General features: G+C 39.4%; 2 protein-coding genes across 7 annotated transcripts in view; one reads left to right on the top strand and one right to left on the bottom strand.

Annotated features, from left to right (window-relative positions):
* Positions 1-20051, bottom strand: part of ANLN (anillin actin binding protein) — a 70429-nt gene extending 50378 nt beyond the window's left edge. For 2 of the 5 annotated variants that reach the window (XM_033193581.1, XM_033193584.1), the window contains exons 1-5: positions 19607-20049; positions 12703-12856; positions 9734-10048; positions 2672-3057; positions 1286-1511 (exon numbers count right to left, since the gene is read on the bottom strand). In XM_033193581.1, the coding sequence (XP_033049472.1) occupies positions 1286-1511; positions 2672-3057; positions 9734-10048; positions 12703-12856; positions 19607-19624 (1099 nt within the window). In that variant the 5' untranslated portion in view covers positions 19625-20049. Of the gene's footprint in view, positions 1-1285; positions 1512-2671; positions 3058-9733; positions 10049-12702; positions 12857-19606 lie in introns of all 5 variants that reach the window. The other 3 variants (XM_033193582.1, XM_033193585.1, XM_033193583.1) reach the window with 3 other exon arrangements.
* Positions 19577-27691, top strand: part of KIAA0895 (KIAA0895 ortholog) — a 66444-nt gene continuing 58329 nt past the window's right edge. Inside the window, exons 1-2 of one of the 2 annotated variants that reach the window (XM_033193592.1) lie at positions 19577-19684; positions 25696-25765. In XM_033193592.1, the coding sequence (XP_033049483.1) occupies positions 19577-19684; positions 25696-25765 (178 nt within the window). Of the gene's footprint in view, positions 19685-25695; positions 25766-27691 lie in introns of those variants that run through there. The other variant, XM_033193589.1, reaches the window with a different exon arrangement.

The following is a 27691-nucleotide window of genomic DNA, read 5'->3' as shown; positions in this document are numbered from 1 at the left end:
TAAATATCTCTGAAACCCTGGAAATGTGATTCTGGGTATATCCAGTAGTCACGAACAATTAAAACAAATGTTTCTTATCTAAGCCTTGAGTCTTTAGAAAATTGGGACTAACTGGTCCTATTCCATCTGGGGATCTTGCTATTGTTTCCAATTCTCATTCCGGCTCAACTGGAAATTGCTGATTTTTACCTACCCCATAACCGCTTCCCCACTCTCATTTCTATTTACTGCCCCTTTATGATGAACTATAGTTTCTGCAGAGGTTTTATTTTCAGAAAGTTAAACTTTAGAATTAAAAGTCTTTCCAATGAAAATGAACATAGCTCAGAATAAACTCGATTACCATAGATTTTAGTCCTGTGTTTCTCAATTAACACATGTGGAAGTGTGCCAGAAGGTATAAATTACCACAAGATAAATATGGCATTTCCTGGAGTATCAGTTAACTATGGTAAGAAATTTTGAAATTTTATATGTAAATGCTCACACACAATATACACACAGATAGATATAATTGGGGGGATGAAGAGAGGTTGATTAATGAGTACAAATATACAGTTTGGCAGAACAAAAAAGACCCAGTGTTTGATAGATCAGTAGGGTGACTATAGTTTACAATAATCTATTGTATACTTCAAAATAGCTACAAGAGAAGAATTCAAATGTTTCTAGCATAAAGACAAGTATTTAAGGTGATGGATATCCTCGTTACACTGATTTGATATTTATAAATTATATGAATATATTAAATTATCAAATGTACTTCCAAAATATATATATTATTTACCAATAAACAGCAATTTTTTCAAATATTTCTATCATTTATCAATTTAATAAATAAATAAAATTAGAGGTGGAGTCACTCATATGCACATTCACTTCTCTCTGCTATTAGAGGTGCCTTCATACTCAAGATTGAGAAGCACTGCTGTGCACACTTGGCTACAAGAATGTTCCTTCATTATGCCCCTAAAATGTGATTTCTCATTAAATATGCTTTGTCTGAATCAAAAAATATAGAAAAAAAATCTAGCACGATCATCCTGGAAAAAGCATGTTTAAACTGTTAAAATGTAACATATTAAGTCCTTTGACCAGTAAATAGGCTAGTCTACATTAATAAATGTTCATTGAATCAACTAAAGCTGAGGTCTTATTTGGAACATTCAGGAATTGGCACTGGCAAACCATTGCTGTACCATTCACAACTGGATATTTAAAATGTTGAGAATAGATATCCTGAATATAGTCAGCAATAATTTTAAATTTTTTATAAATACGTAACCTGGTGTTGCAGATTTGTCTTTAGATTGAGATTGCAGACAAATTTCTCTATTTAGTTCTCCTTTGGACGGAACTGTCTGGGATAAAGTTGACTTCACAATTGGTTTCGATACCCCCGTTTTCAGAGGGCTAATCGGAGTTTTTGGAAGTAGTTCAGGATTTTGTCCCTCACAACTTTTAGCATCAGTGATAGATGTAGTAGATTTCGCTGGAGAAGAAGTAGCTTTCTGAAACATGAAAACGCTTAGGGTAAACAACATTCATAATATCTAAAAGTAATCCTATAACAAAACAATTCAAGTCCTATTTACTTGATAGCCTTTATGTAAGATTTATGAAAATGAAATGATTTTGCTCTCTAATAGATCAAACAAATGTGAAAGATCTGGGAAAAATACCCAACTTAAAAAGTGCTATTATTTAAATTAGAATATGTGGGTTAGTCTGCATAATGTATTCATGGGTAATTAAGTATTAGCAGTACGATCACTTTTTAAAAAAAAGTTTTATTCATATTATTGCACTAGTACCTTTATCAAATATTTAACTATATTAGACCAAATTACATTTTAATTAAGTCAATAAAAATTTAACAAAATAGTATCATGTACTTGATGGTTAATAAATTAAGTACTTATACATAGCCAGGTACTGTGCTAAGTGTTTTATGACTCTTATTAACCCTCCAAATAACCTTTTTTCCCTATTTTACATACAGAAAAATAAAGCCTTGCAACATTAAGCACCTTGTCCAAAGTCACACTTCTAATTATGTGGTAGAGCTAGGATTCAATGCAGGTCTAATTCTAAAGCCTAGCTCTACACTAAAAGACAATGGTCAGAAACACAAAATTATTTTTCCTTTTTATTTAAGATTGTTTTTTGAAAACTGTTGAGGTAATACATGCACAAAGTAAAAGTTTCAAACATTTCAAAAGGATATATGGTGAAAGTATCATACTCTGTTTGGCAATTTGCCTTCCCAGAGGCAACTATAGTTACTAATTTGTTATATATCTTTTCAGAAATATTTGATAAATTTATATAAATTTCTTATATATATATTTAAAGCATTATAACAGAGGACTTAATTTTCAGTGTTCTCCTTAATGACTAAGAAGAGGCTCTATCATTCCATTATAGACTGGATTTGCATCAAATTAGTATAACTTCAGCTGTCAACTGCTAATTGATCTTGGGATAGGGTACCCAACTTAACGATTTTCACTTTCTAAGAAACTGCTATCTTACAAATACATATAAACTCACTATGCACCTATTATAAAACACATATCCACTCATCCACCTGCACATACACACAGATGTATTATACCACTCATAACAAAAAAAGAAAAGGCTTCCAAAGACCAAAATGATATCAACTTACCACAGAGCTGGAAATTGAGGCATTAACCAAAGATGTATCATCAGCACTTGAGGATGGGGCTTTATTCAAAGAGGCATCGCCATCCCTTTGGGAACAGCATGTAGTTTCCTGCTTAACACTGCTGCTATTGATCCTAGCAGATGCTCCACTTGCAGAGGAAAATTTGGATAAACAAGTGGTACCAGGCTGTTCTTGTACACTGTTTTGTTTTGCAAATGAGTGATTTACATCATCTTCCCAGGAGCAAATAGTTGCAGCAAGGTTGGCCAGACGGCCCCTTCTCCCAACTGGAGCTGCTGAGGCATTTGAAAGTGGTGGTTTGGGAGGGGAAGCAGCCTTTTCCTCTGATGGCATTGGTGAGGAGAGTGAGCTTTCAGGAATATCATCTGAAAATGTTTTCAGAAAAGAGTTAAAAACCATGTTTAAGAGTAATACTTACGTAAAAAACCAGGATCACTCTATGCAGAATTTTAAAATGAGATTAATAGGTTTAAGAACCAGTGAAAAGTTCTAGCATGCATGAAACTATCAAGTTATTTAAATTTGACAACATCTTTTTAAATCAAATGATATTAAATCCAAAATTTAAAAAAAAACCTATTATACCTATTTTTTCCATTTTTCGATGGATCATGAATAAGGCTATATTTTTAGAATGAATTCATGGTGTTATATATAACATTGCACAATTTAAAATTATGTATCTCACAGAAACTTTTTGTTTTAAAAATGGATTAAGACCATTGCTGTACAACAGAATGTTTGCCCAATACAGTAACCATTAGCCACTTGTGAATAATGAGCACTTGAAATGTGGCTGGAGCAGCTGATAAACTACATTTCATTTCATTTTAATTAACTTAAACATCCACATATGGCTAGTGTCTCCTGTACTGGGTAGCACAGGGTTAGATCAAATCAAAAACAACCAAATGTTTTCCTGGACAATTACTTCATTTGGAGAGAAATCCCAAATAGTGATATTTAACTGACGAAGAATCTAGACCTTCCCTAGGGCATGTATATAGGGAATCCAAGGTTCACAGCACTTCCTACTCCACAAATTCAATGAAGGAAAGAGGAATTCCTCCTGTCCAAAGCTTCTGCTTCTGCTGAATTTTCAGTTCTGCCCCTCCAAAACCTTCTCAGGGACCTTGCTCGAAATAAGCCCCCTCCTTCTCTACAAACTCTTCTCTGCACATAAACACAGTAATGAGTTGTTTAACAACGGGGATACATTCTGAGAAATGCATCATGAGGTGATTTTGTTATGTGTACATCACAGAAAGCACTTCCACAAAAATGGTGTAGTCTACGATATAGTTAGGATATGTGGTAAAACCTATCGCTCCTAGGCTAAAAACCTGTACAGCATGTTACTCTACTGAATACTGCAGGCAACTGTAACACAATGGTAAGCAAACATCTAAATATAGAAAAAGCACATTAAAAGTACATTATAATCTTATGAGACGACCATTGTATATGCAGTCCACCACTGACCAAAACATCAATATGTGGTATATGACCATACAGTAGCCCAACCCTTATCTTTAGTTTCACTTTCCCAGTTTCCTTACCAGCAGTCCACTGTTGTCTAAAAATATTTAATGGAAAATTCCAGAAATAAACAATTCATAAGTTTTAAACTGCACACTGTTCTGAGTAGCATGATGAAATCTTGCACCATCTGACCAGGATATGAATCCTTTGTCCAGCATACCCATACTGTAGAAGCCACCCGCCCCATAATCACTTTGTAGCCGTCTTGGTTATCAGATCGACTACTGGAGTATGCAGTGCTTGTGTTCAAGTAGCCTTTATCTGCTCTAATGATGTCCCCAAAGCACAAGAGCAGTAGCAGTGATGCTGGCAATTCGGATACGCCTAAGAGAAGCCATAAAGTGCTTTCTCGAAGTCAAAAGGTGAAAGTTCTCGACTTAATAAGGAAAGAAAATATGCTGAGGTTGCTAAGATCTATGGTAAAAATGAATCTTCTATCCATGAAATTGTGAGGAAGATAAAAGAAATTCATGGAGTTTTGCTGTCGTACCTCAAACTACGAAAGTTATGGCCACAGTGTGTGTAAGTGCTTAGTTAAGATGGAAAAGGCATTACATTTCCAGGTGGAAGATGCACACAGAAAGATGGTGTGAATGATGGCAATCGGGTTCCGTACTGTCTGAGGTTTCAGACATCCACTGGTGGTCGTGGAACATATACCCAGCAGATAAGCGGGGAGACTACTGGATTCTCAAGTTTCTCCTACCTTAGAAACAAACATACTGGCAAGGCGCGAAGGGCCCAAGCCTGTAATCCTAGCACTTTAGGAGGCCGAGGCAGGCAGATCATTTGAGGTCAGGAGTTCGAGACCAGCCTAATTGACATGGTGAAACCCCGTCTCTACTAAAACACAAAATTAGCCACACGCGGTGACAGGTGCCTGTAATCTCAGCTATTCGGGAGGCTGAGGCAGGGGAATCGCTTGAACCCAGGAGGTGGAGGTTGCAATGAGCCAAGATTGTGCCACTGCACTCCAGCCTCGGTGACAGAGCAAGACTCCCTCTCATAAACAAACAAACATACATCCTGGCAAGGAGTGGCGGGCTCACACCTGTAATCCCACCACTTTGGGAGGCCAAGGAGGGTGGATTGCTTGAACTCAGGACTTCAAGACCAGCCTTGGCAATATGGCAAAATCCCATCTCTACAAAAAATGCAAAACTTAGCTGGGCTTGGTGTTACGCCTTTAGTCCCAGCTACTTGGGACACTGAGGTGGGAGGATCGCTAGAGCCTGGGAGGTGGAGGAGGTTGCAGCAAGCTGAGAGCATTACCACTGCACTCCAACCTGAGCGATGAGGCAAGGCCGTCTCAAAAAAAAAATAAACATCCCCTCATTGATATACATCCTCTTTAACTACTGGCCTTCTTTCCCTACACAATATTCACTCACCACTTAACTCACTCAACTGACCTTCTGCCTGTACCACTGCCCCGAAGTTGGTTTTGCCATTGTCACTAGATGCCAGTTCACACTTTGCAGGCTTTGTATTTCTTGACATCTCTAAAATATATCACTTGCTTGCTATTTGTGACATCATTCTCTACTGTCCTTCCTGGCTTATCCTTCACAGTCTTCCAACTACCAAATATCTCCATTTGGCTTGCCCACAGACATCCCAAATAACATATCTGAAGGTGAAATTGCCCTGAACATATTCCTCCTCATCTTAGGAAAAGACGTTGCTAACTATCCAGTCACTGGGGCCAGGAATCTGACCTCTTCCTCCCTTCTCCCTCATCCTCCACCATCCCGTCATTAGGTCCTAGAGTCTGTTTCCTATATGTCTCAAATCCAGCTTCTCCTCTTCATTTCCACAGTCCTTCACTCTTTGCAACTAGATTATATTTTACTTTATTTTATTTTTTGAGAAAGAGTTTTGCTCTTGTTGCCTAGGCTGGAATGTAATGGCACGATCTCAGCTCACTGCAACCTCCGCCTCCCGGGTTCAAGAGATTCTCCTGCCTCAGCCTCCCGAGTAGCTGGGATTACAGGCATGCACCACAGAGTATAGTCACAAGAGCTAGAGGTCTTATTAAGCCCATTCCTAAAACATGACAATAAAACTGTCATCTGCTGATAGGACAGTGCTTATTCTAGGGAAAATAACAGAAGTATATAAAGGATATTGCAGGGAAGGTGGTGGTCAGTGAGGCTTTTCTAGAGGAAGAGACTCCTTAAGCTGGACTCTAAAGGACAACTGGCTTCAGAGAATGGAGATAATCTAGTCAGAAAAACAAAAATGTATGGAAAGCAGAGGTAACATGAGCAGAGTGTGTGTATAAGTAGATCCTATTCTGGTGTTTAAAGCAAGCAGTAGAAAAGCAAGAGTTACATTTTTTTTTTTTCATTCTGAATGTGTCAAAATAGAGAGATACGTTTGAAAAAGCAGCAGGTCCAGATTGGAATTTAATCAGTTGATGGGGAGGTCCTGGGAGAGTTTAAAGCAGAAGCAGGCAAGTGTTTTAGAAAAATCACGCTGGTGTGAGAATTGAGGAGGGACTGGACAGGGCAGAGGTTTGAAGCAGGAAGAACAGTTAGAAGGCTGTTTATAATATTATAATCTAGGTGCAGGCAGGATGCAGTGGCTCACATCCCAGCACTTTGGGAGGCTGAGGCGGGCGGATCACCTGAGGTCAGGAGTTCGAGACCAGTCTGGCCAACATGGTGAAACCTTGTCTCTACTAAAAATACAAAAAATTAGCTGGGTGTGGTGGCATGCGCCTGTAATCCCAGGCGTAAGCAGCTTAGACCTAGGCCCTGTTTTAGCTAGTCCTCCATTTTTTTTTAATTTCTTATTTCTTTGTTGTTGTTATTTCTCAATCTTGTTCAGTGTCCAAAACCCACATCTGAAGTCAAGTCCTACCTCTTACCTCACCACTACTAAAATAAATAGGTATTAATTGATACCATAGACTATGCTATGTGCCAAAAAACATCAGGTGGCCGGGTGAGGTGGCTTACGTCTATAATCCCAGAACTTTGGGAGGCCGAGGTGGGTGGATCACCTGAGGTCAGGAGTTTAAGACCAGCCTGGACAACATGGCGAAAGCCTATCTCTACTAAAAATACAAAAATGGCCAGGGGGGGTGGCTCATGTCTGTAATCCCAGCATTTTGGGAGGCCAAGGCGGGCAGATCACGAGGTCAGGAGACTGAGAGCATCCTGGCTAACACAGTGAAACCCCGTCTCTACTACTAAAAATACAAAAAAAAATTAGCCAGGCATTGTGGCGGGCACCTGTAGTCCCAGCTACTCGGGAGGCTGAGGCAGGAGAATGGCGTGAACCTGGGAGGCGGAGCTTGCAGTGAGCCAAGATCGCACCACTGCACTCCAGCCTGGGCGACAGAGCGAGACTCCATCTCAAAAAAAAAAAAAAAAAATTAGCCAGGTGTGATGGCGGGCACCTGTAATCCCAGCCACTCGGGAGGCTGAGGCAGGAGAATTGCTTGAACCTGCAAGGTGGAGGGTGCAGTGACCCGAGATCATGCCACTGCACTCCAGCCTGGGCAACACAGTGAGACTCTGTCTCAAAAACAAAAACAAAAACAAAAAAATCATCAGGCAGGTCATAGGAATTAAGAGCTCTAAAGTCAAACCATTGGGATTTGAATTTGAGCCGGCTAACCAGGACAGGTTTATTAGCCTGTATGAACCCAGTTTCCCTCTTCTATAAAATGAAGATAAAAGTAGTCTCAAGATTGTAAGAATTAAAAGTTATTAGAATAAAAAAGTTTACATTAAAATAAAAAATATTTGCAATGCCTAGCATTTTACATACTGTTTGCTCTTGAGATTATTATCATCACTGTCAGAAAACATAATCTTAAACTCTCTGCTAATTCTTATCAAAATTTCAGTTAAAAGAAAAGAATTGATATGTATGGAAGACTGCCATAAATATATGTAGTCCATCTAGTTTAAACCAGTCTAAAATATCTGTCATCTATCCAGCCCCATTCTTCAGATCACTTGATCTCAATTCTGGCTATGCATCAGAATTACCTAAAGAGCTTTAAAAAAAATAAGACAAAAGCACACCTTGGGGCTCCACCACATTTCTGAAATTCTAATCCTATGGTCTATGTGATTCTGATACAATCGGCCAGGCTGAGAACCACCTAAGGAATGCTTCCTTGGGTGAGGCCCAGTAGCCACTGAGCTGTCTGCAAGCACTGTGGGGTCTACCTGCACTGTGCTAGCTCACTTTAGAAATGCTTCTACTGCCAGGCGCGGTGGCTCATTACTGTAATCCTAACACTTGGGAGGCCAAGGCAGGCGATCACTTGAAGTCAGGAGTTCGAGACCAGTTTTGCCAACATGGTGCAACTCCATCTCTACCAAAAAATACAAAAAAAAATAGCTGGGCATGGTGGCACGCACCTGTCATCCCAGCTACTCAGGAGGCTGAGGCACGAGAATCACTTGAACCTGAGAGGCGGAAGTTGCAGTGAGCCAAGACTGTGCCGCTGCACTCTAGACTGGGTGACAAAGTGAAACTCTGTCTCAAAAAAAAAAAAAAGAAAAGAAAAAAGAAATGCTTCTACTGAGCTTGGAGCCAGGACATCTGCCTACCTTGAGAAACCTTATAGGTTTATTGGCTCCCACAAAGTCATACTTAAGGACACATGAAAGAAAGTTCTCTCAGGTCTTAGTGCCAAATTCTCAAGTCTTAGTGCCAAAGATAGTTCTGCTTTTAGCTTGTTAGTCATGTAAGTGATAAGTGTTTCATGTCTTCACATGGGCCACTAGCAAAAGGAAGACTTTACAGTCTGCATTTAATAAAATGACTTTACTTTTCCCTTCTTTGTTTTTCCTTCCCGTATTTTCTCTTCACCTTGACTTCTTTACTTTTCTTGTTTCATAATACAGATATTTTTATAAGTCATCTCAAGGCTTTTTTTTTTTTTTTGTAACAAGGCAAGCGATAAGTGAAACTGATCATAGCGTAAACAACTCTGTTGCATAATTGTTGCTTTACTTTTCAGGTACCCCTTCTGATGATAGGCTCATGAAAGGCAAGGATCGAGTCATTTCATTTGTTTCCAGCACTGTGCATAATAATACACTTTGTAGTGCTCAATTTATGTTTTTTGACATTTTATTTCTCCCCTACTGAACAGCATTGCATACCTTAGTCCCTCAAGTTTATTTAATTATTGAATCCATGAAATAGGATTTCTTTAACATGGAGCTGAGGGTCAGCAATGCTAATGACACGTATAGTTTGTTCTCAGCTATTTTTCGTTGCAGATATTAAGGTAATGCATAAGATCAGGTTTCTACGAACTAGTCCAAGAAACTCATTGTGATCTACTTCAGTCTAAACAAAACCAACGTATACTACTGGTAGACAAACCATTTGCAAGCAAAGGATACTCAACATATAGATAAAACAAAAGCATTTACTTTTCATGAGTTAACTGATCAAATGTTTAACATACCAAACTGCATCTTATTGGAACAGATGTATGGACCATACCATCTATACAATTCATACCTGGCATACCATCATTATCCCAAAGGCGCCGTTGCTCCGCAAGTTTTTGCATACGTGTTTTAACTGAGGAGGCTGCAGTTGCTTCCAATCTTGAGTTCGGCCCTCTCCTCATGCCCAGGAGTGATGCCGGGACAGCCACAGAATCACTGACGCTATCTGCTGCTTGTGGCTGCACCTGAGGAGACACGGGACTTGGAGAACAAGATTTTGCAGATGATGACTCAACTGGTTGTTTATTTTCCAAATTAGAAACTTCTACTTCAGTGTTGTCAGAACAGCGTTTTTTTGATGGTGATGGTTTCGTACGAGATTTCTCTACATTAAAAAAGAAGAAAAAAGACATTCAAAATTTGCAATTTCTCACAGCATGAAAAACTTGAGGGTAGATACTTAACAAATTAATAAAACATCACCCCTCCCTATTCTTTTAAATGATTTTAGTTACAACCAGAAATATGTAAAACCCCATTCTCTTTCAGCAACTTAGAAATCTGATATGAAAGATCTTTTCAAGCAAACATAATTTATGGTATAAAAACCTTAATGAAAAGATATTTAGAGCTAAGCTATGGGGGTGCAAAGGCATAAGAAGGATGCAATGGACTGTGGGGATTTGGGGGTAAGAGCGGGATGGGAGCAAGGGATAAAAGAGTACAAATATGTGCAGTGTATACCGCTCAGGTGATGGGTGCACCAAAATCTCACAAATCACCACTAAACAACTTACTCATGTAACCAAATACCACCTGTACCCCAATAATTTATGGAAAAATGAAAATAAATAAAAGATATTTAAATAACATTTTCAAAATATATGCGTAACACTTTATATAGTGTTAAGACAATAGTAAATAAAAAGTGCATACACACAGAATAAGAAAGCATTCTAACAGATTTTAAAGATTATACAGCTTAATCACCTCACCTTCAAATAAGAAATACCAAGCCTAGAGAAATTCAGTTACCCACCTAAAGTCACACAGCTGAGCTGAGTGTAGAAACCAGGTTTTCTGGTTTTGAAACTTTCTTTCATGGAAAATAACTAATAAGCATGGTTAGAAGGGCAATTGGCTTGAGGTTTAGGATTACGACAGGAGACAGAAAAAGTGACTGAATTATCTGGTCAATACCAAACAAATTCACCAGTACGGATATTTAACATTTCATATTTCAAGCTTCTATGAACACCTATAAAATAAATGAAAAAGCCCTAAAATTTAAAAAAAAAAAAATTATCATAACCATAAGGCATATTATTTCTAACTACAACTGAGTTTCAATATATCTTCTGGAAAATTAATATTTTAAAAGAATGTACATTTCATATTAGGACAGTTTCATCAATTGCCTAACCAAATGTTCTGGCAGTGACCAAAGTAGTATCAGGGATAAATCATGATTGCTCTTGTTGATATCAACCTAAGCCAATATACATCATGAAACTTTCTAATCTATTTTTTCCCTACTCTACTTTTTTGTCTCCTTTTTCTTTTTTTGAGATAGGGCCTCACTCTGTCACCCAGGGTGGAATGAAGTGGTGCAATCTCAGCTCACTGCAACCTTGACCTCCTGGGCTCAAGTGATCCTCCCACCTGAGCCTCCCGCGTAGCTGGGACTATAGATGTGCCACCATGCCCAGCTAATTTTTGTATTTTTTGTAGACAGGGTTTTGCCATGTTGCCCAGGCTGGTCTCCAACTCCTGAGCTCAAGCACTCTGCCCACCTCAGTCTCTCAAAGTGTTGGGATTACAGGCATGAGTCACTACACCTGGCTCTTTTTTCTTTTCTTTTCCTTTACTTATTTTGGAAACTTTCTAATGTTTTGTAACTCATTTATGGATCTATTTACTATGAACACACCTAATAATTTTTGAAAGTGTTCCTGCTTTAACATGCAATACCATCTGGAAATACAGAATTATTCTAGTTTACAATTATCTAAAACAGTAAATGTGAACTTCTACCTAAACATCAAAATATAGTTTTGAACTTCTATCTAAGCATCCAAACACTAGTTTTCAAATACATAGCACTCAATAGTACAAACCCATCTCACAGGGAAAACAGAAGATCCTGGACTAGGGACAGGCCCCTATTTTCCTGGCTGAATACCATATAATATGTAATGTATTTCCTTCACTCTCCCTTCAAAATGGATAAATGTATGAAAACTAATTCTTGTTCTATGACTAGCTTCCAAAATAACCGAGCTAGCCCCATGTACTCTTCTCTTTAAAAAAAAAAAAAAAAAAATTGGTTTTCCCTTTGTAATTTTTTTCTATATTTTATTTTACAGTGGTATTACAGTATTTTACAGTCATACTAAGGAAGATTATTATCTCCAGACTATTCCACACTCCAGGAAAAGACTAAGGAGGCTGGCTGATGCTGGCTGGGAATCCCAGGATTGAGGGAAGAGTAAGACTACAGGTGAGTTTGTATTTGTGTGTGTGTGCTTGTGTTTAATTCCACCACTTCTGGAGATTTAACAACCTACACTTTAGAGTTGGTTCAGCAAATAGAGGGTGAAAAGGGTTCATTAAATGTCAAGCACTGGCAGTGTGCCTCCCATTGCCTTGCTGGTACCAGAGACACCATCCACACTCTGTGGCCAGTTGTTCTGCCACCTCTGGGATAAAAAACTACACACTACTGTAAGCATAAATGTTACCCTACTCCTTTATTTTTCTTCCCTTGAAGTTTTAAGGATAACTTCAGATTGGAGAAAATAAAGTTCAATCAATTAATTTGAAATATTTGTTAGAAGAAACTCTGTTCCAACCCGATGGGTTCTAGGCCTAATATAATAACTCTGAAATAGAATAGAAGGCTGTTATTTCCCCCAGAGGCTGTTACATTTGTCTCCCAAAGAGTTTGGTTCTTCTATGTGCTAAGGAAATGTCTGGGGCTTGTCTCCTTCAAAAGAAAAAAAAAAAGCAAATGTTATTTTTCCCCACAAAGTCTATTACCTTCACCACCAGAAACGGGCTGCTGGTTACTTGCTTCTGAAAGTGGCTGTCTGGCTCGCTTAGCATGAGTCATAGACCTTGGAGCTGCTGTGGGTCTCTCAGCCATTTTTCTCTGAAGATTCTCTCGCCTGGCACGGGTTCGCTCCAGCAGTTTCTACACAAATAAATGTATCAGTGTTAAAACGCAAGTTTAATCAAAGGTTCATAAAATTGCAGTATCTTCTAAAATCACCAATTGCCACATAGGATGACAGTTAAACACACTTCAAAAGTGAATCCTAAGCAATTACGTCAAGATTCACTAAATGAGCACCCCAATGTCATAATTATTATAGGAACATTACAGGGGAAATAAAATGTGTAAAGTTACTTATATGAGATTTTTAAAGGCCACAAATTCTTTCTGCTTTCATCAAAAGACAGAATCTATTTCTTTACCCTTGAATCTGGGCTGGCCTTGTGATCTGCTTTGACCAATAAAATACGGCACAAGTGATATTGTGAGACTTCTAGGCATCAGGAGATTTTACAGTTTGGGGTCTCTCTGCCACTAAGTGAACATGCCCAGGTTAAGTCTATTAGAGACACATGGCCCAGCTGATGGTCAGTATCAACTGCTAAACATGTGAATAAGGCCATCCTAGACTACCCAGCTCCAGATAATCTGCGAGATCACTGAAGATTCCTGCATGACCACTGGAGAGACAAGCAGAAGAACAGCCCAGCTGAGCACAATACAAATTGCTGACCCAATGAATCATGAGAAAATAGAGTATTGTTTTAAGCTACTATGGTAGGCAAAATAATGGTCCCTCAAAGATTTTTTGTCCTAATACCCTAAACCTCTGAATATGCTGCCTCACAGGGCAAAAGAGACTACTGATGTGGTTAAGAATCTTTAGATGGAGATAATTCTGGATTATCTGGTCAGGCCCAACATAATCACAAAGGTCCTTACAATGGAAAACAGAGAGGCAAGAAGATGAGAGTCAGGGAAAATATGACAATGGAAGCAGAGGTCAGAGTAATGTGATTTGTGGCTTTGAAGATGGAAGAACGGGACAAGCCAAGATATGCAGATGGCCTTTAGAAACCCAAAGTTAGGAAAGAGATTCTCCCCTACAGCCTCCAGAAGAAACACAATCCCGCTGACACATTGATTTGAACAAAGTAAAATCCATTTCAGATTTCAGAGTAAGACCCTGTCTCTAAAGAACTGTAAGATAATGAATCTGTTACTTTAAGCCACTAAATTTGTGATAAGTTGTTACAGCAGCAAAACTAATACAGTAAAATACAGATTTTACTGGGATGGTGGTAAGCAGCAAGAGATAAATAACATATTAGTCCTTTGAAAACATAAAACACGGCCGGGCGCCGGGCGCGGTGGCTCAAGCCTGTAATCCCAGCACTTTGGGAGGCCGAGGCGGGTGGATCACGAGGTCAGGAGATCAAGACCCTCCTGGCTAACACGGTGAAACCCCGTCTCTACTAAAAATACAAAAAACTAGCCGGCCGTGGTGGCGGGCGCCCGTAGTCCCAGCTACTCAGGAGGCTGAGGCAGGAGAATGGCGTGAACCCGGGAGGCGGAGCTTGCAGTGAGCCGAGATCGCGCCACTGCACTCCAGCCTGGGCGACAGAGCCAGACTCCATCTCAAAAAAAAAAAAAAAGAAAACATAAAACACTTCCTAAGAGGAAAGAAAAACAAAATAGTCTTATGTTTTATTTAACTAAATATTAACATATAATAAAATGGTTTTAAATTGAAATCTTAGCCATTGCATAAAGCCATGAATACTCCTTTCTACTCCAAATCAACTGATGTTCCTATTTTAAGTCAATTTAAGTAAATCTCAAACACAAGACCCTGTGAAACAATTCATTCTTTCAAATGCACACAACTAAAGGAGGTATGCAGATTATTACTACTGCCTTGCATGCTCAGATACAGTAGTTAGTACAGGCTGAAAAATTAAATTCCATTTGACTTTTTAATTCCTTAAAATAGAGTAACAATTTTTTAAAAATCTGAGTACGTAAAAGAAACATAAGCTAAATGTGAAAGAAGGCACACTCTCTACTCTTCTTAAGAATGATTTCTAATTTAAAGTTCATTGAAAAAAAGACACTAAAATGAAATGCTCTAATCACAGAAAAAATAATTTATGAACCAAATGGCTTCCAGAATACAAGACCTTCACCCACTAAATAAAAGTCCTTCAACAAATTCAAGAATAAGCATATTGTTTCACAAATCCATATATGTCTGATAATTTCTCCCATGATACAATATGAGAACTAAAAATAAAATACTAATCCTCTCAATCAACTGAAAAACTCCCTCTTGACGAAGGGGACCCCAGAGAAACCTTAAAAACTGAGTTCTCAGCCATGATGGGACAGGAGGCTGCATGCACCTTATACCCCTCCTTTTGCTGTTTAGACACAATAACTGATCAGCATTAATGTTAGATAGAGATCATAAGACTGACAGAAGGCTCTTTGTAGCAATAAGATATCAAATTATAAACAGGATCAAGCCTGGGCAACAAAGCAAGACCCTGTCTCTGCAAAACATACAAAAGTTAGCCAGGCCTGGTGGGGCACACCGATGGCCCCAGCTACCTGGTGGGTGGGGTGGCTGAAGCAAAAGGATTACTTGAGCCCAGGAGTTCAAGGTTTCGGTGAGCTGTGATCGCTACCGCACTCCAGCCTGGGTAACAGAGTGAGACCCTGTCTCTAAACAAATAAATAGGACCTAAGGCCATGCCAGGCAAGGGTTAAGTCACAAACTCCCTACACTTAAAAAATAAACTGTCTTCTAAATGCCAAAGCTTTTCTTTTACTCTAGTAGCTGAACAAGCACTGACCTCAAGATAAGCAATAAATATTAAAATAATTGCAGCTCATCTGCCATCGGACAATGACTAACCCTCGTGCTCCACAAGCTACAACTACAGCTTTAATTGGACAAGAGATTGATTTCGATAACTCTCTCTCAGTAAGAAGACCACCAACCATGAATTGGTTCTGGCCAGTTTACAGAGGCTGCTCACTTGAATGCCTTCATGTCTCCACCTCACCTTTTGACATATAGGGCCCAACTGTAATGTATTTACATGTTAAGTCTTCATTCCAAAGTGAATATGGGATGCATGTAACCGCATGTTTGCTCAGTACCCACCCATCGGGACCCCTTTTGTAAACACTCATAGCTCTGCCTATAACCTGTTGAATATGTATACTTGGCTAACCCTTCAGGCATAAATCCCTGTTCCACCTTCTCCTCTCTTGAAGTGCCTGTTTCCAGTCTCTGCCCGAAGCTAGTAAATATGTTTTCCAGCCTGTCAGGATGGCCACACTGTAGATTGTAACCCTTTATAAGAAAGTCTCTGCTGAGCACAGTGTCTCATGCCTGTAATCCCAGCACTTTAGGATCACTTGAGGCTAGGAATTTGAGACTAGCTTGACAAACACGGTGAAACCCCGTCTCTACTAAAAATACAAAAATTAGCCAGGTGTGGTGGTGCATGCCTGTAGTCCTAGCTACTTGGGAGGCTGAGGCAGGAGAATCACTTGAACCTGGGAGGTGGAAGTTGCATTGAGCCAAGATCGCACCACTGCACTCCAGCCTGGCGAGAACAAGACTCTGTCTCAAAAAAAAAAAAAAAAGAAGAAGAAGAAGAAAAGAAATAATGATTCCTTTCTAAATTAATAAATTTGTGATTTTTCAATTGCTATATCTATCACTTCCCAGATATAACACTAGCCTAATTATATTCATTCATAGACATGCCCACATTCCATTCTGGTCAGTTAGAACATTTGTGAGTCAGCACAGCTTCAGTTACCATGAGCCGTATGTCACAACGAAAGAATGTGATTTTGTCATTCAAACATATATGAATGTTCTATTGCTTACATTAGATTCAAAAATTCCCAGATTAAAAAAAAATTAATAGATATGCAAAAACAGTTTCCTAATCTGTGAAATAAAGCTATAAACACCAAAGGTTATTAATTTAAAAGAAATTATGTATCTGAAATATATAAACTCAATAGCTCAATAAATGTAAGTAGCCCTTCCTTATAGTATATCAGGAATTTTAAAACTCTTTTAAATACAAGGTATATTCCTTGAAATATCACACCTTTCTTCCAACAGTGTAGGCATTTAAAAAAAAAAAAACTGTAATAACATATTCAAGAAGATAGCCCACATGAATGAATCTCAGAAAACTGAAGCTTATAGTGCCTGAACAACTTTTGCCACATGCACCCCAAAGTCATTTCTGACAAATTTTTCTAGGAGATTTCACTCATTTCCTTGCCTTCTTTAACAGAGTAGACTCAATATAAATTAACTTCTTATTATTTTCAATATGCTCTAGTAGCTCTTCCCCAGGGACTTTCATTTAATTCTGGAAAATAAGAGAAATTCTACAATAAAATATGCTTCTGTGAAGTATTTTAATTACAGCTTTTTCTCTTTCAAGGTTTTTATAAAGAAAGTTCTGGATTGGTAGACTTTACTCTGGGTTTCTTTGTAGTATTCTTGTACTGGGATGACTATCACCTGTGAGCAGAGCTTCAAACTCTTGATGTTATGAGTAGTGAGTTTATGGCTTTGTCACCTGGGCGACAGTGCGAGACTCCGTCTTAAAAAAAAAAAAAAAGAGTGCCAGAACGGTATCAGCAACAGCAGGGAGGAAGGGCGATGCAAAACAGTCTTGTTTGAGGAAAAGAGAGTTTACCATGATTGTAACCTTTCTCAACTAGAGTTACCAAAACAATTAAGCCCTAATACCCTGGCGTTAATGTAATAGTCTTATTTCCTACGTTTGCAGGGTGGCATTGAATTATCCTTGGGAGAACTGAGAAAATAGTCTCCTAATTTTCCTGTGTACCATAGTCTCTCAATTTTCCTAAGTTTCTGAGAGGAAACCCTGGTTGAGAAAGTCATTTTATACTAACTTTCAGTCGATAGACAAAGAACTGTACCAGTAGCTTATTTCACTGTGCAAATATTATAAATGCTATAATTAAGCACCCAAGAGTTGGAATCAATTCAAGTAATTCATTCATTACCTATTAAGGAAAAGACATCTAAGCTGTTTTTCCAACTGCAAGTGATCTAGTTTTTCATAAAATAAACCATACATATTTCTGAGCACATTCTAAAATGATCTCAACAGGTAAAGTTTCTTTCAATTGAAATTTGTACTACTTTCAGAATGACATTTTTAAGTAGAATGAAGTGCAATTTTCAGCCAACTTAAAAATACTTTGTTCCTGTCTGTTACTTAGGAGGACATATAGGGCTAATGATTTAAGGAATCCTATTCTAGTTTAGATAAAATACACTCTTTTCGACCTCAGTGTAAGTGAAAGGTATCTGGTGTATGACCAGCCCTATTTTAAGGCTAATACAAAAATATGCTCTCGGTTTTTCTATTAGAATCTTTAAGGAAGGTGAAAAAAATTGATGTATTTGTCCCAAGATGATTAAGAATTTGAAACAGAAAAATAGATTATGTCATGCTTGAATATAAGTAAACTCTAATTGCTGAAACCTGTAATTTATATCTTACACATAACTTACAGAATTATAATTACATCTCCCCGAAAGAATTACTACTCTTCACAGCATTTAAGTTTTTGAATCAGTGTAAACACAGTTTTAGGTCCACTTTCCAACACTCAAAAACCAACAGTTTGAAACTTGCACAACAGCCTGAAGAAAGAGGAACTGTCCTGGAATAAAAGGGAGTGGACAACTGGCAACAAAACACTCCCGAATGTGACAACGCACAGTCTCCACAAAAGCTAAAATCGACACAATAACGATGTAACCCATACGCAATCTCAAAGGAACAAAAGATGAAATAAGTACTGTAATGATATGCCCCATAAACACCGAAAGGTTTATTTCTTTGCTCTAAAATCGTGAGCTGATAGTTGTGGTCGGCACACTTGCACTGCTTCCTTTCAATTAAAATGTCAGTCCCGGGTATGAACTTCTTCGCTAGTTAGCTGAACAATGGGATATCAAGGTGCAGTGGTTTCTAGCACCTGCTTATTTTAACGTTTTGCTGTCATGTCATTAGCATCTCCTCTGCGAGCTGAGTGAACTCCGCAAATCACACATCCCACTGCCTTTCCCGGGGGCAGCCGCACTGAGTCACCCGCCCCGGACCCCGCCCTGCAGAGCATTCCAGCTGCTTCCAGCAGGACTCGTTCCGCAGGCCTGCGCCTCACTCTTGCTGGGCCAGGACTGCAGAGGGACATGGTAAAAACGCGGGCTGAGGCCGGGCGCGGTGGCTCAAGCCTGTAATCCCAGCACTTTGGGAGGCCGAGACGGGTGGATCACGAGGTCAGGAGATCGAGACCATCCTGGCTAACACGGTGAAACCCCGTCTCTACTAAAAAATACAAAAAACTAGCCGGGCGAGGTGGCGGGCGCCTGTAGTCCCAGCTACTCAGAAGGCTGAGGCAGGAGAATGGCGTGAACCTGGGAGGCGCAGCTTGCAGTGAGCTGAGATCCAGCCACAGCACTCCAGCCTGGGTGACAGAGCGAGACTCCGTCTCAAAAAAAAAAAAAAAAAACGGGGGCTGAAAGACCTCTCACTACCGCCTTTTAGGACAGACTCAAAGCCTTCCTCCCTGAGTTTTATCTGTAGGACTGGAACAACAAAATCTCAGAGGAACCCACCAACCACAGCAGGCCGCAGCCTCGGCTCCTGCTCTGCATCCTCAGCCAATCCGACCCCCGCCCGCACACACTGCGCACGCGCACACACGCGCCCTCCGCCCTGTGGGGGTTCGCCCAGAGGTTGACAGAGGAAGGGGGGTGGGGGCCTAGAGCGGTGGGTCATGGCTGGCTGCACCCGCAAACTCACTCACCTCGGTAAACGGATCCATCGCCCCAGGCGTCGGACTACGAGACGACGGAAACGGTGGTTCAAATTCAGGAAGAGAAAAGTGAGTCTCGGCTCAGTGTGTCTCCTGGAAAAAACCAGGAGTCTGAGGCGGGGAAACTCTCCCACAACCAGCTGTCCTCTCCTCTCGGCTTCTAGTGTCGGACTCGGCCTCTGCAGCCGTTCAAATTTGAATTTCAGCGCCGAGCCGCGAGCATGCGCACTGGGCGGAGCCGGGGCGCCCTCTCCCCGCCCCTGCGCTCGGTCACGTGGCCGCGCCAGGCCCAGTGGTTCCCAAGGGCGGCCCCGCCTCCTTCCCGGCCTCCTCCCAGCCCTGGCCGCGGGATGGAGGCGGGCAGCGGGGCGCTTCCTGCTCTCCAACCGCGTCGGGTTCTCGGCTCCACCCCCAACAACCACACATTCCACTCAGCTTTAAGGCGATTGCTTCACACCAACCGCGTTTGGGCGTTCCCGCCTTCCTTCATTCCTAAAAAAAGTATTAAGACCGGGAGTAGTGTCGCTTGCCTATAATCTCAGCATTTGGGGAGGCTGAGGCTGGAGGATCGCTTGAGCCCAGGAGGTCATGGCTGCAGAGAGCTGTGATCTCACTGCTGCACTCCAGCCTGGGCGGCAAAGTGAGACCCTGCCACAAAAAAGAAAACAGGATTAAGACCCCTTGTGTTGGCCGGGCGCGATGGCTCACACCTGTAATCCCAGCACTGTGGGAGGCCGAGGCGGGCGGATCACGAGGTCAGGAATTCAAGACGAGCCTGGCCAACATGGTGAAACCCCGTCTCTACTAAAAATACAAAAAAAAAAAAAAGATAGGCGTGGTGGCGCGTGCCTGTAATCCCAGCTACTCGGAAGGCTGAGGCAGGAGAATTGCTTGAACTGGTACACAGGAGGCGGAGGTAACAGTGAGCGGAGATCACACCACTGCATTCCAGCCTGGGCTACAGAGTGAGACAGAGAGCCCTCGTGTTTCAGGTGCTCCTAGCCCGTTGGCCTTCAACAGCTTTGTTTCCCAGGTCACACCCAACTCCTAGTCCCCAAAAGGGGGACTGCAGGCCTGGCCCTCAGAAAAGGCAGGTCTGGTGGGTCCCCAACACTCTTAGCCAATGAAATAAAGCTAAAATTAACAGACTGTGTGAAGCGTTCATGCACAGTTTTTTATTTTAAATTCCATCCAACTGTGTACAGTGTTAGAGCGGGAGGAATTCTGACAAGCCCTCTGTCTAGTTCAATCCTTTTACAGCTGAGAGAAGGGACGCGCGTAAACGTTAAAGGAACTGGTCCAAGGAAATGAAAATCCCGTTCTCAGCTCATGATCCGTTTTCCACACTAGCTGAGGCTGTATCTCCTGCTTATTTTTTGTAGAGTACCCCAAATTGTAAGATAGATTACATAATTTCTGTATCAGATTCATTTCTTCTATAACAAGTCTGTGCAGGTAAAGATGACAGTTCTTGATTTGTTCATCTGAAAAGTTAAGAGTGACTGTCCATGAGCTGAACAAAACAGAACTATTCCTCCCAACTAAGTGGTTTCAAAATGTATAATAACATGTCCATCTTAGCAGTCAGTCAATGTAACAAAAAGTATTTACTAATATTTTTATTTTGAATTTTTGTATGATAGATTGTACGTAACCGAAATCAGGGCAAGGGGTAAGGGAAATATTGCCTGGGGTCAGGGCTCCACCCAGTTAGCCAAATCAGTTAACCCATGGGGTTTTTTTTTTTTAAACCTTTGTGGGGAGTCATGGACTCCTTTGAAAATATATTAAAACTGACCCTCTACCTAGAAAAATGACCATTTAATCATGAACTATTTATAAAACAGGATTTTGTGAAGTTCATGGACACCAGGCCAAGAACTTCTGATTTAGCCTGTTAGTATTTTAGTTTACTCATCTGTGTAACAGGAATAATCATCTGCCCTGATTTCCTCAGAGTTGTTAGGAGGGGCAGCTGAAAAATGGACATAATCCAAAAATATTCCATAATAAGACACTGTCTGAGTGTGTAGTATATGGAATTATTAGTATTTAACCCAGAATGTGTTATTTATGAACAAAGGAAAGAGATACTTGAATTTTTTTCAAGTGTGACAGGAAAGAGGTGTATGTATTTGGGGTGTGTCTGTGTGTGTATGCGTGTTTTAAAAAAGTTGGAAAATGAGTCATTAGAAATTTATGTAGCTGTTGTGCCTTCTGGCTATCCCTATGAGCCTTAGTTTCTTTATATCTGCCTCAACTAGATTCCAGTTAGGACTAAAAGAGGTAAAGCACTTAGCATAAGATAGCTACTCACAACATTTAGTGTATCTTCCCTCACCATCCCACTATCCCACTATGTTTTTGGTTTCTACCTTTATAATGATGATGATAGTAATAATGGCAACCATCACAATTAAATAACTCCTAAGACTAAAACACTTACTATGTGCCAGAAACCATGGTAGATATTCAAGTCTACTCTCCTGGGGTACTACAATTGTCTCCTACCATACCTCCTTTCATTCTTAACTCCTGGTAGTTCATTCTTCAGTTTCTAGGCTAGAATGATTTTTATCTTTTTAAAAATTGTGTTATATAACAAATAACAAAAAAGTTAAAAACAAAAAAATTATGATATACAACAAAGATGTGAATAATGAAACATAACCATACACCAGCCACCTAGCTTAAAAATAAAACATCCCACATGTAATTGAAGTCTCCTGTGTGTCCCTTCCTATTCTCATTCATCTTCCCACTCTTCTGGGGTAAAGCTGTCTTGATTTGATGTTTGTCATTCCCATAGAAATATGTATACTTTTATCACATCTACATATATTTATCCACAACAATATCTAGTGCTTTATATATAAATTTTATTTTCAGGATATATCTTTCTGCAACTTTTTTTGGCCCAATAATATCTTTATGGGATTTATCCTCACTAATAACTATAGCTGCATTTAATTCATGTTCACTGCTAAATTATATTATACAAATATACTTGTAATTTATGTACCCATTATCCTGTTAATTGCCATTTAGCTTATTTCCAGTTTTTCATTCCAAAGATCCCATGATGCCATGACTATCCCTTACATGCACATGCAAAACTTTCTCTAGAGCAGTATACCTAGGAATTAGTAGCTTATTTCAATATTATTACCAGATATTAAAAATAAACTGCTCTTCAAAATGGTCATAACAATTGATACTCCAGTCAGTAGTATATGCCCCTGGCTGCTGCTCTAGTTCCTCCCCAATATGTGGGTACATTTAAATTTTTGCCATTCTTGTTTGAGTGCCTTTCTTTTATCACTAGTGAAGGTGAACATGATTTTGTATTTACTGGACTTTCAATTTTTCTTTTCTGTGATTTTCAACTTTATATCCTTGCCCATTTTTCTGTGCAATTATTTGCCTTTTTCTTATTGATTCATAGGGTTTTTGTTGGTTGTTTACTATTTTCTGGTAAAATAAACTTTGTTGGTTTTTTGGCTTGCCGATTTTTTGGTTTGTCGCTTGTCTTTTTACTTTATGATGTCTCACATGTACAGAAGTATTTAATGTAACTAATGATACACACACACACACACATACACACATACATATACCATATATATTTTCCTTTAGGGTTTGTGTTTTTTATGCCTTAAGAAATCGTTCCCTCTCCTGAGATAATAAAGATGTTCTGCTGTACTTTCTTCTAAATATTTTAAAGTATGGCTTTTCATGGTTTTGTCTTTAAACTATCTGGATTGATCTTGTTTTTTATATGAATAACCAGTTGTCTTAGCAGCAGTTATTAAATTGTCCATCCTTTCTCTCATTGACCTGTAATGCCACTTTTATAATATATCAAATTTTCTTTTTTTTTTTTCCCCGAGACACTCTCGCTCTTTCGCCAAGGCTGGAGTGCAATGGCCTGATCTTGGCTCACTGCAACCTCCGCCTCCCAGGTTCGAGCAACTCTGCTGCCTCAGCCTCCCGAGTAGCTGGGACTACAGGCATATGCCACCATGTCTGGCTAATATTTGTATTTTTAGTACAGTCGGGGTTTCCCTATGTTGGCCAGGATGGTCTCAAACTCCTGACCACAAGTCATCCACCCACCTAGACCTCCCAAAGTGCTGGGATTACAGGCATAAGCCACCATTCCTGACCAACAGTTTTTTATTTTATTTTATTTTATTTTATTTTATTTTATTTTATTTTTTGAGATAGGGTCTTGCTCTGTCACCCAGGCTGGAGTGCAGCAGCACGATCATAGCTCACTGCAGCTTCAAATTCTTGGCCTCAAGCAATCTTCCCATCTTGGCCTTCCAAGTATCTGGGACAACAGGTGTGTGCCACCACACCCTGCTAGTTTTAAAAATTTTTTGTAGAGACAGGATCTCATTTTGTTGCCCAGGCTGGTCTCCAACTCCCAGCCTCAAATGATCCTCCCACCTTGGCCTTCCAAAGTGCTGGGATTACAGGTGTAAGCCACCATGTTCAGCTTCAACTTTTTATGTACACGTAGGTCTGTGTCGGGCTCTATTCTGTTCCACTGGTCTGTCTATTCCTCTCCCAATATCACACTATATTAGTTGTGTATGTTGATATCTGGTAGGGCAAATTCCAATTCGACTTGGATTATTTTGCCTCATTGTTCTTCCACATGAATTTTAGGGTCAGATTCTCAAGCTCCAAAAAGGAAAGAAAAAAGAAAAGAAAATCCTCTTCTGATTTTTAATCCAAATTGCACTGAATTTATCACATAATTTGGAGAGAATTCGCATCTTTGTGATACCAATGCTACCCATTTATGAGCATGGTATATCTTCGTTATACCTGCTAAAAATGTCCATAACAAACTCACATAAAGATCTGTAAACTTTTGTTAAATTTATTCCTACATATATTTGTTGTTGCTGATCTTATTAGTTTTAGCAATTTATTTATAGAGAGGGATCTTTTTAAAATGTAAATTTTGCAGTGTCAATTCCTTGTTTGGAGCTGCTCTATGTCTTTCATTGCAATTAAAATGATATCCAGTAATATCCTTATCATACCGACATGGCCATGCATGATCTGGACCCTCCTTGCCTCTCTGAATAACCTAGTATTCTCATAACATCACAATACTTTCCCTTTTTTTTTCCCACTAGGCTCCAGCTTCAGGCCTTTTTTCTGGTCATAAAAAATGCCAAATTTCTTCCTGCCTCAAGGACTTTCCTCTGCCTGGACACTCCTCCTCTAGATTTAGCACGTCTGCTCCTCATTATTTGGGCCTAAGCTTGCATGTGCTACCTCCTGAAAGAGGACTTCTTTGATCAGGTGGCCACCCCCGTCTTCTCTGCCCACCAATCACTTTCCATTCTATTACTCTGATTTCTTCATCCCATTTGCCACTATCTGATATTATTTTATTTATGTATTTATGTTTATTATCTAGGCCTTCCTACTAGAGTATAAGCTATGGCAGTGCAGGGCCTTGTTTATAGCTGTAGCCCAGCACCTTCTGGCACATGAGTGTAGTAGATACTTGTTAAATAAATGAATATAAGAATAACACTTATTCCTATTTTAGAGATGGGAAACTGAGATGCAAAGAGGCTAAGGGATTTGCCTAAATCATCAAAAGTATCTTCCCTACTTATTTAAATAAAACACAAAACTTCCCAAGTTATTTAAATAAAGACCACAACATAGTACATTAATTTAAGAATAGAACCAAGAGTCTGAAGTAGAAATAACTAGAGATGAAAGATAACCCTGGAAAATGAGTATTTGCTTCTTCTAAGACCTGCTCTTTTAAACAAATGAAATAATAATTATGTCTTTTGCAAATAAAATTGCTGATAAAAAGGCTGAAAAACACAAAAATTTGAAAGCATGGACTGCAACAAAGACCATCCAAATGCTGTATATTTACAGTTAATTTTTCAAAATACAGTCACATACATTTGTATTTTATATTTTATACTATTTTTCTACTTTTAAAAATACCATTTATATTTAATTTTTAAATTTTTAGACTATTTACACTTAATTCACAAAGTAATACAATAACACAAATCTTTTTATTTTTACAGGGAGAGAAAAGGCCAAGACTTAATCATAAGGCAGTGGCAAGAAGAGCTAAACTCAAGTTCTCTACCTCAGGTTATCTGGCTGAAGGGCCACTTCTTTTACACTTTTTAAAAATTATTATTATACTTTAAGTTCTGGGGTACATGTGCAGAACGTGCAGGTTTGTTACATAGGTATACACATGCCATGGTGGTTTGCTGCATCCATCAACCTGTCATCTACATTAGGTATTTCTCCTGATGCTATCCCTCCCCTAATCCTCCACCCCACTACAGGCCCTGGTGTGTGATGTTCCCCTCCCTGTGTCCATGTGTGCTCATTGTTCAACTCCCACTTATAAGTGAGAACATGCTGTGTTTGGTTTTCTGTTCCTGTTTTAGTTTGCTGAGAATGATGGTTTCCAGCTTCATCCATGTCCTTGCAAAGGACATGAGCTCATCCTTTTTTATGGTTGCATAGTATTCCATGGTGCATATGTGCCACATTTTCTTAATCCAGTCTATCATTGATGGACATTTGGGTTGGTTCCAAGTCTTTGCTATTGTGAACAGCACTGCAATAAACATACATGTGCGTGTGTCTTTATAGTAGAATGATTTATAATCCTTTGGATATATACCCAGTAATGGTATTGCTGGGTCAAATGGTATTTCTAGTTCTACACATTTATTATAATGAAGAAACAAGAACCATCAAAGGATGTTATTATATATTATTAAAAAGGGCGATTTTGCTTGTTACTACTCTCTACTATTAATGATTAATGGTACTAATCTCTACTATTAATGATTCTTAGTGTCACATAGATTTTTTATTTCTAGTTTAATTGATGAAGATGTTTCAGATTCCAGAGTGGCATAAACATATTGTGCTTTCTGAATATATTATATTGTTTCCAAAAACCGGTGCAACTAGAGGCGTAACTCCTTTATTCAATAGACTAATCTCAAAATGCATACAACTTTAATCTTTTTATTTTCTCATGTGGTTAATAGGGATATTAAGATAATTTATATTTAAAAGACCACAGTAAATCCTTTCATAAAGAGGAAGAATTATTTTATGTACTTATCACACTATACTTTTTATATTGATAACTTTTCTTTTCCATACCTAATTTCTTAAAGCTATTTTTATAAAACTTAATTTTTAGTGATATCATACAAGTCACTCTTAAATATTACAGAAATAACAGAAGCCAGTGTTTCCTAAATATCAGAGTCCATTTGTTGAACATCAAATATAACATCTTAAATTTTTCTCCCATGCAAATAGGCATTTTGCAAATTTCTTTTTTTTGAGACAGACCCCGTCACTCAGGCTGGAGTGCAGTGGCACAACTCTGCTCACTGCAACTTCCGCCTCCCAGGTTCAAGTGATTCTCCTGCCTCAGCCTCCCGAGTAGCTGGGATCACAGGCACCCACCACCATGCCCGGCTAATTTTTTATTTTTTTGTTTTGTTTTGTTTTTAGTAGAGACAGGGTTTCACCATGTTGGCCAGGCTGGTCTTGAACTCCTGACCTTAGGTGATCTGCACCACCTCGGCCTTCCAAAGTGCTGAGATTACAGGCATAAGCCGCTGTGCCCGGCCACAGATCTTCTTAAATTTGATACAAGAGAACAAGAGAATGTAACAGGTTTATTGCATTCCATTGATGTCTGTCATGAATTTAGTGATCTTCTAAACGCTTCAAAAATTTCTCCTGACATACTATTTCCAGACCCAGGGTTCATTAATTCTTTCATTAATCCTTCCAAATGTTGGGGTTCAGGACATTCACTTTCACTCTCCTCTTTCCTGCTTCTCACAGTCGAACACCATCCCAGTCTTCCTCAGTCCTGTTCATGCCTGGCACTTAATAGGCCCTCAAGAAATGTTTGCTGTTTGCTGATGTATTCTCCAGGACCACAATCTCCTTCCTTTTTTTTTTTGGCAGGTGGCGGGGGAGGTGGAGTCTCGCTCTGTCACCCAGACTGGAGTGCAGTGTTACCATCTT

This window comes from Trachypithecus francoisi, unplaced genomic scaffold, assembly GCF_009764315.1.
Source record: "Trachypithecus francoisi isolate TF-2019V2 unplaced genomic scaffold, Tfra_2.0 Lachesis_group4, whole genome shotgun sequence".
Taxonomy (NCBI): Eukaryota; Metazoa; Chordata; class Mammalia; order Primates; family Cercopithecidae; genus Trachypithecus; species Trachypithecus francoisi.
This window is presented reverse-complemented; position numbering and strand designations above follow the sequence as displayed.